The sequence below is a fragment of the Colias croceus genome, chromosome Z, assembly GCF_905220415.1.
Source record: "Colias croceus chromosome Z, ilColCroc2.1".
NCBI classification, from domain to species: domain Eukaryota; kingdom Metazoa; phylum Arthropoda; class Insecta; order Lepidoptera; family Pieridae; genus Colias; species Colias croceus.
The window spans coordinates 8,561,615-8,572,330 of record NC_059568.1 but is presented as its reverse complement, the minus strand read 5'-3'; the positions used below and the strand labels follow the sequence as shown (position 1 = coordinate 8,572,330).

Here is a 10,716-nt window from a genome sequence, read left to right as displayed (position 1 = left end):
TATGAAACGAATGTAAATAAATATTTTTTACGTTGTTCATAAAATGCGTGTATTATGAAAAAATGAATGTCAAAAAATTTACCCTTTTTAATAAAACCAGTGAAAGTTTTGTATATAGTTTATTTATTATAACACTGACATTATAATAGTCGCCAAGTGCCGTTTCAATTTCCACATTTTCTAAATACCTACGTTTCATAGCTAACTTTATAATAAATACCTAACTATAGTGAAAATTTTGATGGGCTAAGTAATATAGGTATGTAGGTAATCAATTATACAAGATTTTGTCTTACATATACCTAAGATTACAATAAGTTGTAACATTTATTTACATTTTGGATACTTTTTCACTGTACGCTTATTGAAGCAATGAACATTTAGGTAATAATATCAATTATCAAATGAGTAAATAAATTATCAAAACGGAAAATCAATTATTGTCCCAATAAAAACCATATTAAGGATATAATTTTCTACGAATTACGTAACAAATTTTAAATTGTCCAACAATGTAGGTAACCTTATAGTCAACTCCGTACCTATCAGTATTTGAGAATTTAATAACTTGTTTGTTGACTTTTTCATGTCAAACCTATGTTACAAAAGTATTAAAAATGTATTACTTAACTTGTATCAAGTATTGTTACCAAGTGGTATGTTAGCTAAATTGATTGATTTATTTACAGTCTCTTAAAACCGTCATATTATAATACCTATCAAATTTTAATAAAAATTGTAAATAAACGAGTGTGTATACGAAAAAAAAAACAATTTTAAAATAGAGCGTAAAATATAGCTCTAGAGTCTAGACTAAGATGTTTAAAAACAGACGTAATTGGAAAGTATATAATATATAGAGGTAATAATATGTAGACCCATAGAAATCTAAATAACAAGACACATAGAAGTGCTTTAATGTCATAATTCGTATGAAAACCGCTGTCGCCAAAATCAACACATTTAAACCGATAGCTAAACAATACACACAAGTAAACTATGCCTTTTATTGGACAGCTTGATTTTAGTGAAAACTCACTTAAATATTAAATTAAGCTTTAGAATATGTATCCTAACGCACGAATTTACGGTTTATTTTAGAATAACATCCCTAAGTATATGAGACGTTTTGTTTCTTTTTGCTCCAATACGAAAAAATTCGGCTTTTCTACAACAGAGGTTGTCAATTTTCAATAGATATAACTTTGAACATAAACTCATAGAAATAAGGTTGAAATTTGTGTTAAACGTGATAATAAGAATGGTCGGCTGTGTCATTCATTGTTATTTCGATTACTATGGTGACACTCGTAATACTTGTAAATATTCTTTAATTTTAAGGAAAAACGGCATTATTTCTAAAAAAAAATATTTACCGATGAGATGTTATTCCTTTATTAGTATAATTACAACTTGTGGAAGTATTTCCGCAATGGGAAATGCTGAAACACACCATGTTTACACACGCACGTCTCTAGAGCAACTGAACAGCGACGAACGCACTTGTGGTGTGGTAACCATCTGAGCGGCGACAATGTCACGCGCGCTTACGACTTCTAGTGCCTTGTTATTTAGATTTCTATGTGTAGACCGTACTCTCCAATTCACAATACACAATATAAAATACGCGTAAATTTCGCAATGCAAAAGATTCGCAACAACTTCTACCATCATACCAGCTTGCAGGCTGTATAGCAGTAACATATTATTTTAGTTCTTTTTTTTTTCATCTTAACGGTATCTAGTACAGATTCTTGATAATTATTATCTCTTGTCTTTTTGTATTAACTATTACACTGTGGGGTAAGGCGCAGATGTATTGCATACAATATCTATTTCACTGATCGAATTATTTCTTTAGGGACAAGAGGGTGATCAGCCTTCGCCCTTCTGTGCCCTGCCAGACCGAGACATTCCACCGGGAATCGAACAAAGGACCCCTCGGTTCTATATGCTAATGCGTCAGCCACTTCACTCGATCAGTGCACACAGCATTACACTTTACACAGGGTCAAAATAATTTAAATCTTTGCGATGCAATTTGAATCGTGCGGGCAAATGATAATTTGACTGTCGAATAATTTAAACATTTGAAGATGTATAAGCTTAAGTTTGTGTTTTCATAATTACAAATAGTTTATGGGTCTGAGATGGTGTAAGGCCACAGACTGGCTTCAACTACTTCGACATCGGGAATAAAATCGTCATCTAGATTGTTCTGTTCTTGCTCATTGTGTTCTGGTGAATCTGTGGCAGGGATGCGCTCCTCCTCGTCAACGTCGTGCGAGTCTTCCGATTCTTTAATAGGATAAAAATATCCGAGAATTTAATAACTTGTTTGTTGACTTTTTCATGTCAAACCTATGTTACAAAAGTATTAAAAATGTATTACTTAACTTGTATCAAGTATTGTTACCAAGTGGTATGTTAGCTAAATTGATTGATTTATTTACAGTCTCTTAAAACCGTCATATTATAATACCTATCAAATTTTAATAAAAATTGTAAATAAACGAGTGTGTATACGAAAAAAAAAACAATTTTAAAATAGAGCGTAAAATATAGCTCTAGAGTCTAGACTAAGATGTTTAAAAACAGACGTAATTGGAAAGTATATAATATATAGAGGTAATAATATGTAGACCCATAGAAATCTAAATAACAAGACACATAGAAGTGCTATAATGTCATAATTCGTATGAAAACCGCTGTCGCCAAAATCAACACATTTAAACCGATAGCTAAACAATACACACAAGTAAACTATGCCTTTTATTGGACAGCTTGATTTTAGTGAAAACTCACTTAAATATTAAATTAAGCTTTAGAATATGTATCCTAACGCACGAATTTACGGTTTATTTTAGAATAACATCCCTAAGTATATGAGACGTTTTGTTTCTTTTTGCTCCAATACGAAAAAATTCGGCTTTTCTACAACAGAGGTTGTCAATTTTCAATAGATATAACTTTGAACATAAACTCATAGAAATAAGGTTGAAATTTGTGTTAAACGTGATAATAAGAATGGTCGGCTGTGTCATTCATTGTTATTTCGATTACTATGGTGACACTCGTAATACTTGTAAATATTCTTTAATTTTAAGGAAAAACGGCATTATTTCTAAAAAAAAATATTTACCGATGAGATGTTATTCCTTTATTAGTATAATTACAACTTGTGGAAGTATTTCCGCAATGGGAAATGCTGAAACACACCATGTTTACACACGCACGTCTCTAGAGCAACTGAACAGCGACGAACGCACTTGTGGTGTGGTAACCATCTGAGCGGCGACAATGTCACGCGCGCTTACGACTTCTAGTGCCTTGTTATTTAGATTTCTATGTGTAGACCGTACTCTCCAATTCACAATACACAATATAAAATACGCGTAAATTTCGCAATGCAAAAGATTCGCAACAACTTCTACCATCATACCAGCTTGCAGGCTGTATAGCAGTAACATATTATTTTAGTTCTTTTTTTTTTCATCTTAACGGTATCTAGTACAGATTCTTGATAATTATTATCTCTTGTCTTTTTGTATTAACTATTACACTGTGGGGTAAGGCGCAGATGTATTGCATACAATATCTATTTCACTGATCGAATTATTTCTTTAGGGACAAGAGGGTGATCAGCCTTCGCCCTTCTGTGCCCTGCCAGACCGAGACATTCCACCGGGAATCGAACAAAGGACCCCTCGGTTCTATATGCTAATGCGTCAGCCACTTCACTCGATCAGTGCACACAGCATTACACTTTACACAGGGTCAAAATAATTTAAATCTTTGCGATGCAATTTGAATCGTGCGGGCAAATGATAATTTGACTGTCGAATAATTTAAACATTTGAAGATGTATAAGCTTAAGTTTGTGTTTTCATAATTACAAATAGTTTATGGGTCTGAGATGGTGTAAGGCCACAGACTGGCTTCAACTACTTCGACATCGGGAATAAAATCGTCATCTAGATTGTTCTGTTCTTGCTCATTGTGTTCTGGTGAATCTGTGGCAGGGATGCGCTCCTCCTCGTCAACGTCGTGCGAGTCTTCCGATTCATCGGCGTCTTCATTACCTTCACATACAGGCATATCATTAAAATCAATATACCTAATATGTTCTAACTTCTACTTATTGCTTTGCTAATAAAAAGAGGCTATACTGAGGCAACAAAATGTAGCAATCATTTGTATCGACGTCACGTGAAAGACAAACTCGCATCATGAATTTACACTTATAGGAGAAGAGAGAGAGAGAGAGAGAGAACAAGAAACGCTTTAACATTTTCAATTAATATAGATTTATCTATTCGATTATCTATCGATTTATGGGGAACTTTACCAAGCAAACACTTACAGATGTAAAAAAATTATGTACCTACCTAATTACTGGCACACGCCCGCGGCTTCGTCCGCATTTTCAAAGAAAATCTCGCTAAGGTCCCGTTCCTGAGAGATTTCAGGAAAAAATAGTCACCCTCTATATGTGTGTCAAAGTTCATGAAAAACGGATCAGCAGTTTTTGCGTAGGTACAGTAACAAACATCCATACATACCTACTTACAAACTTTCGCATTTATAATATTAGTAGAAAATTATAGCTTTTTTTGAAAACCTATTTTTTATGTTATAAAAAATAGGCCCGGTCAATTTAGACATTTCAAATAACCAAATTCCCGGAGAGGTAAATTTTGGTAGACAGCAGAACATTTTTCTCGAAAACGGTAAAAAAAACCTATAGATCTTAGAAACCTTATTAACTATATCTTTCGCTACAAAAATTGTCTTCAAGTTTTTTTTACAGTTTCCATTGCTGAGATTATCGCGATTTATTCTTTTACAAGAATTTTGGTTATTTTATGTGTAAATAGACCGGGCTGTAAATACCACCATCGTCTGTTTCTGCATCATCAATCGGTTCTGGATCAGACTTTTCTACTGGAGCATGTTTCACACATCTCTTGGTAAAGGAATTAAGCTAAAAAAAAAAGTTTATATATTTTATGACCAGCCTATGTATGTGTAGAAACTAGAAAGTACATTCGTGAAAACCACGATTCAAAGACATTTTATACAAAAACGAACTAGGTAGCGGGTACTTATAAACGATTTATATTAATAAGTATCCTCATTTTCCAATAGTTTCCAACTAAAGAAAACCCCCTACTAATTAATTATTGATACCTACTGTCAAGCTGTCTAGACAATAATTCATTCCAAGTGTTTCAGATTTTTTTAAACCAGATTTAACCCTAGAACACTAACCTTATTTTTCAACGTTTAATACTAACCTTCGTCGTTTCGACTACGCTGTTTATTGGAGGGGATTTAGGGGTTTAATTTAAAAAATATATTTGTAGTTATGTCTTTATTTTAAGGACAAGGTATTAATCTACATATAAAAATATAAAAATATTTATTTTAACATAGTTTTAATTCAAACAGTCATCAAAATGAGATCACAGTTTACACGCTTTTTGAACATTCTTAATTTTTTTGAAAAATTCCGTACAAATAATATATACCTCTAAATTGCTCGAAATAAAGTATTACTTACAAAAATAATATCTGGAAAATTAATTAAAAATATAATTTTGATAATAGCTTAGGATCTAAAACATTTGTGACACACATCAAGTTTGTGTTCCCCACACAACGATTTTTGCACCTAGTGCACCTATTTTTAGGTCTACCTTTGCTTTACAGAGGGACATAATATAGCATATTATATGTTTATTTTAGTTTGCTATGGAGGCACATTAGCAGCATTACTTTGCTCAGTCTCATTTATAACTTTCACATTATTTATTTCTGGCATGTTATTGTATTGAGTTATGTAATTGAGTCCCAAAGAGTATCAGTAATGTCACCAGTAATTATACCTGAAAAACATTGAAGAGGATCTAAAATATCTTGAAAAAAGCGTCACACACAGGTCCACGTGCTATGTATCTATGTTCTTTGAAGGTCTTCTGCTTTGTGGCCTTGACTGTTGTGATGACCATAATATGTGTTTGTCTTTCCCAAGAAGAATGGTATGCGATGGTCTTGTAATCGCTAGGGTCAGCTGAAGTGCTAGGTATCTCATCTTCAATAGAACGTGGGGAGATGTATTACTACTTGCCTCATAATCTTGATCTGGAAATTGCTCTTTATTTACAGTAGAAACTTCATCATCACCCTCCGTTTCATGCCTCTTCAGCCTCAATGTGGTCTTCAGGCTCTCTCGCAGATGAATTTTCCTCATCGCTTTCAACTTCTAAAACTAACATATGAATCGTATCTAAAAATAAAATAATAGGCACCATTATAAAACATAAAATAACGTAATTTTAACTTAACTAAATAGTACGAAAAGTTACGTTAATACTAACCTTCGTCGATGTGACGAGCCATGGTTGCTGGAACACCACGTGTGGACCTTCCACGCACAAAGCACTACCGTCCATCGCAAGCGCAACGGGTTGGCTGAGATTAGCTGAAGTCAGAAAACCATACGGTCGCACGCGTAAAAGTTATAGCGATTTTTTTGGTGACGCGTCGTCGAATCGACGAAGGGTAGTAATCTAGGGTTAAAAGCACCTGTAGTTTTGATGTAGTAAATACCTTAAATGGGTTTTCTCTGAAAATCGATTCCTCTTCATAATGTAATTTGCACAGTATCTACAGTAATTGCATTCCATTGGGAGGAATGACAGGCGTTTTGAAGTATTTTAATTGTTTTTTTTTTATGCAAGAGCGACAGAGATAGATCATACCAGAGCAAGAGCAACTTTTGTCTCCGCAACTATTTTGTCTTGATTTTGTCTCTCCCATCGACTCTATGGGGAGTTGCGTCGCGCTACGTGCGCGCACCTTCATACTAGCCCATAGAGTTGATGGGAGAGACAAAATAGTTGCGGAAACAAAAGTTGCTCTTGCGCGCTAGCTCTCAATACTCTTTGTAGTTCACCACCGTAGTTACTATAGAATACGTTATACCTACCTTTTTAACTGTAGATACTTAGTAGTTAGTAGTTACCATATACAAGTTGTGAGGTAATTCATTATTTTTTCAAACACATCTTGTTATGATTACAATAAGCTTCAACACTACTATCATTAATAATCTAGTTAAAACTACACTAAAACAAAAATATTATAAGGGGCATTAATGGACAAAAGCCATTCCCAAAGCTTGACATAAAAAATAAATTGAACATTATAGGTTATTGCTATTGTTTAAATAATCGCGTCAGGTTCACTTCCCACTTTATATAAGTTTTTGTTAATTAAAATATTAACAAATTTAAAATTTCATCAAGTGTATGAGGGAATTGTTAAAGAAAATCAATAATAAATCAGAAACTTGCACTTACCGTTTATATCGCATATCAGGAATTAGAGAACATTGACAAAGTCTATAGATACAAGTGTAGTAGTGTAGATTTTTTTAAGATTGTCATTGTATGTTCTTTTAGAAGGTACAATATAAAATACTTTTATAATATTGAACATAAATCTACAAGAATGTTAGGGAGTGTTTATGGCAATTAAAATCCTGTTATAGAACACATGCAGTTAATTAATTATATTTTGCTTTTAGAACCATATACTTAGATAATAGAATTATTATTTCCTTTTTACAAAATTTTATCAGGAATTCCCATACATAAATAAATACATAAATAAATTGATACTTACTATGAATTATGAGTTTAGTTACCAGTGAAAAACATGACTTAAATTATATCAAGAAGATGATATATTTAAAGGTAATGTTTTTTGACACAACAGTTCTTGAAAATAATTTTAATTAACTATCATGTCAAAATCAAACATCAAAGAACAAAGAAAAATTATTCTGATCATCTTATAGAGAGCAAGAGACAACCAAAATTTTCCGAAAGAACATACCTAAATAAAAAGCAATATTTAAGATAATACCTACATGGTAATCAAAATATTAGGTTTAGCAATAAATAGATATACAATTAAATTAAAACAACATTTTTTCACAAACCAAATATGGAAGTAATCCAATTTTATTAATAATCCATAATAAAATCTCACACTCGATACTAAAATACATAATTTTATATAAAAATAAAACCATAATGATTAAGTAACTCTACTCATAAATAATTTTGTTGATATAACAATAAAGTTGAATATCAAATTGCGTCACTGCTTACACTTACGATCATCATAATTGTTACATTGACGAAATACAAAAGTTCAACACTTTTTTATTTAATTTAGAATTTTATGATCCTTCAATCAATGATAACACTTGGATTAGATACATACAACTATAAAACTAGACAATAATCAGAGTCAAAAAATGTCTTAACCAAATAAAGAAATACAAGGCTTTGCAAATTTACATAAACATACACAAACACATTGTGTAATAATATGCATACAAAACTACATTACATGCTGAGACATTAATACAATTTACTAGTGCATCAAGATTCTTACAATAAAATGAAGAGGATGCAGAATGTAAAAAAGAAAAACAATGAATGGAAATAACATGAATCATCTAAAAATAGTTTAATTCAATAGAAATATAAATTATTCAACTACTATGTATGTAGAGTGAATGCTGGATAATAATTGTATGTTTTACTTATATTTTTATAAGAATGTAATGCAGTAAGTTGAACTTTACAAATTCATCCTTAAACTCAAAAACATATATCTTATTGGAAGAATACTACATATTACAGCTTTCACTCTACAAAGGAAAAATATAAATAGGAAGCTTAAAAGAAACTGCTAGAATTTCATTCCAATGTTGCATTAACTAAACATGTATATATATAGTGAATGATCTCTATAAATGTAACCAAGTAAAAGAAGCAGATACTAGACAATCATACCCATCGACGATGTGCTTGCTCTAGCTTAGTTAATTCTGCATCCTCATCACAAGGATTATCTGCATTAAACCAGTCTGCAAATGTTAGAAGAGGCCTTATAGCTGGAAATGGTATATCCATCTTAGATATTTTTTATTGTTATAATATGAATCCGCAAATATATTTTTAATATGTAATGAAATAATCTATTTTACAAGTGGCCATAAACATAGGTGTTATAAAGAATTTAGTAAGGGTATCTTTACTGATTTCCAGGAATTAAAATTAAAAAGCTAATTATGACAAGTTGGAGATTCTGGCAGCAAAATCTTCGATTCACTTCAAAATTTTACTAGCTAGAGCTCAATTTTCGGTTTGGAAACAACGTATTACAGATTCTAGATGGAAATCAACTAAAATATATAGGTATGTAATTACTAAAAAAATTAACGTAAAATAGATTAGACAAAAGCGAATTCCTCAGACAGTTTATATAAATTTTAGCTAAGAACACATCGTAAACTTTTCATTGTTATGATTTTCTGAATTTCGGTATTCGGATTGAGAAAATATGAGACTTGAGAGTTGAGAGGTAGGTGGAGGTAGGTAGTTAAAATAGGTATTATGTGCCAATGTCAATGTGTCCCAGTGTCAACTGTCAGGTCACAGGTGTCTATTGATCAATTGATCAAGCCACAGAGCTTATATCCTCTAATACACTGGAGATTGCTTCAATGACGTCAGTCATGTTTTTTGTCTCTTTCTGTCGAGTGACCACGCTGGTTTGTAAATTCAGGATTTTTCAAAATAGAAAAAACTAAAAATCATGGTCTATAAATAATAACGACATATATTTTTAACAGTATTTATATTATAATATTATGGTCATACTTTATAGGTAGGTACATACAATTTTAATTGGTATAGAATGATAGTTATAAATAACTTTTGGCTACAAAGCTTGGATATGAACCGATATATAGCATTAACATCCTTTGTAAATAGAGGAAAGTTGTGTTTTGCATCAGATGCTGTTTACCAAATTGTTAGCTACTCAGATCTTCTTTTTAAACGCGTTGCTTCGACGGGTCAATTTCAAGCCAGAATCATCAAAGAAAAACTGTTTATAGCAGCCTTGCACAAATTTTCTTTACAAAGTTTATTTTTCAAAAGGTATTTTTTTCTGGGTCGTAATCCTCAGTAATTTTACCCTTGATGGGCACATATATTTCTTTTTATTTTACTTTTTGGAAAGCTGAAATACCTAAAACAAAAAATATGAGGTAAGTTAAAAAAGTATAAATTTCAATGTAAAAACGAACAATCTTATAACTACATGTGAGTGCAATTAATACCGATGTCGAGTGTTGTTTCATTACTATAGTCGAGCCATTTTAATAGGCAACATTTGACGTCTATCAATTTTATCTTCGAAGAGATGTAACTTGCATAAAAACATCGATTAAAGTGAATTAATCGATACGGATTTGAAACATTTGTCAATCGAATTTATTAATTTATGATGATTTTTATTCACAAGTAATCAATGCATTCGATTCTAGATGTCAGATTTCGATTTTTAGAGTAACATCTCTGGTATTTAAAAAGAAAAAAGGTTTATTGACACAAAATTGTAGCGACGTCAGTTCTTCAATTCAGAAATTGTTTATTATGTTTAGAATGGTTAATCAGTAAAATGAAATCTTAAAATTACTTGTATTGGTCATTATTATTATAAATATGTAATCGTAATTTAAAAAAGTTAAGCAAATGTGCAGTTCTAACAAAACGAAATATCATGTTATTCTATGTCGTCGTTACTAGGTTACGTTGTTGAAATTTGTTGAACTGTCAAATGTTGCCT

The 10,716-nt window shown here is 31.6% G+C and overlaps 1 protein-coding gene across 4 annotated transcripts; it reads right to left on the bottom strand.

Moving 5' to 3' along the window:
• Positions 1–914: 914 nt before the first annotated feature.
• On the bottom strand, positions 915–9,443 carry LOC123705010 (anaphase-promoting complex subunit 15B-like). 4 transcript variants are annotated; one of them, XM_045653553.1, is made up of 4 exons: positions 8,874–9,443; positions 4,894–4,984; positions 4,014–4,082; positions 915–2,247 (listed from the first exon to the last, which is right to left on the bottom strand). In XM_045653553.1, the coding sequence occupies exons 1-4, from the start codon at positions 8,991–8,993 to the stop codon at positions 2,138–2,140; spliced, it is 390 nt and encodes a 129-aa protein (XP_045509509.1). In that variant the 5' UTR covers positions 8,994–9,443; the 3' UTR covers positions 915–2,137. The 4 variants fall into 4 exon arrangements, with proteins under 4 accessions (XP_045509509.1, XP_045509511.1, XP_045509510.1 ...); XM_045653555.1 differs by having other exon boundaries at positions 4,897–4,984; XM_045653554.1 differs by lacking the exon at positions 915–2,247 and having other exon boundaries at positions 2,683–4,082.
• Between the last annotated feature and the right edge of the window lie 1,273 nt (positions 9,444–10,716).

Coding starts and splice junctions, on each gene's coding strand:
- LOC123705010 (XM_045653553.1), bottom strand. CDS start 8,993: ATGGATATACCATTTCCAGCTATAAGGCCTCTTCTAACATTTGCAGAC. Junction 4,985..8,873: donor AGCAAGCACATCGTCGATGG/GTATGATTGTCT, acceptor TTTTTTTTTTAG/CTTAATTCCTTTACCAAGAG. Junction 4,083..4,893: donor TGCAGAAACAGACGATGGTG/GTATTTACAGCC, acceptor CTGTATGTGAAG/GTAATGAAGACGCCGATGAA.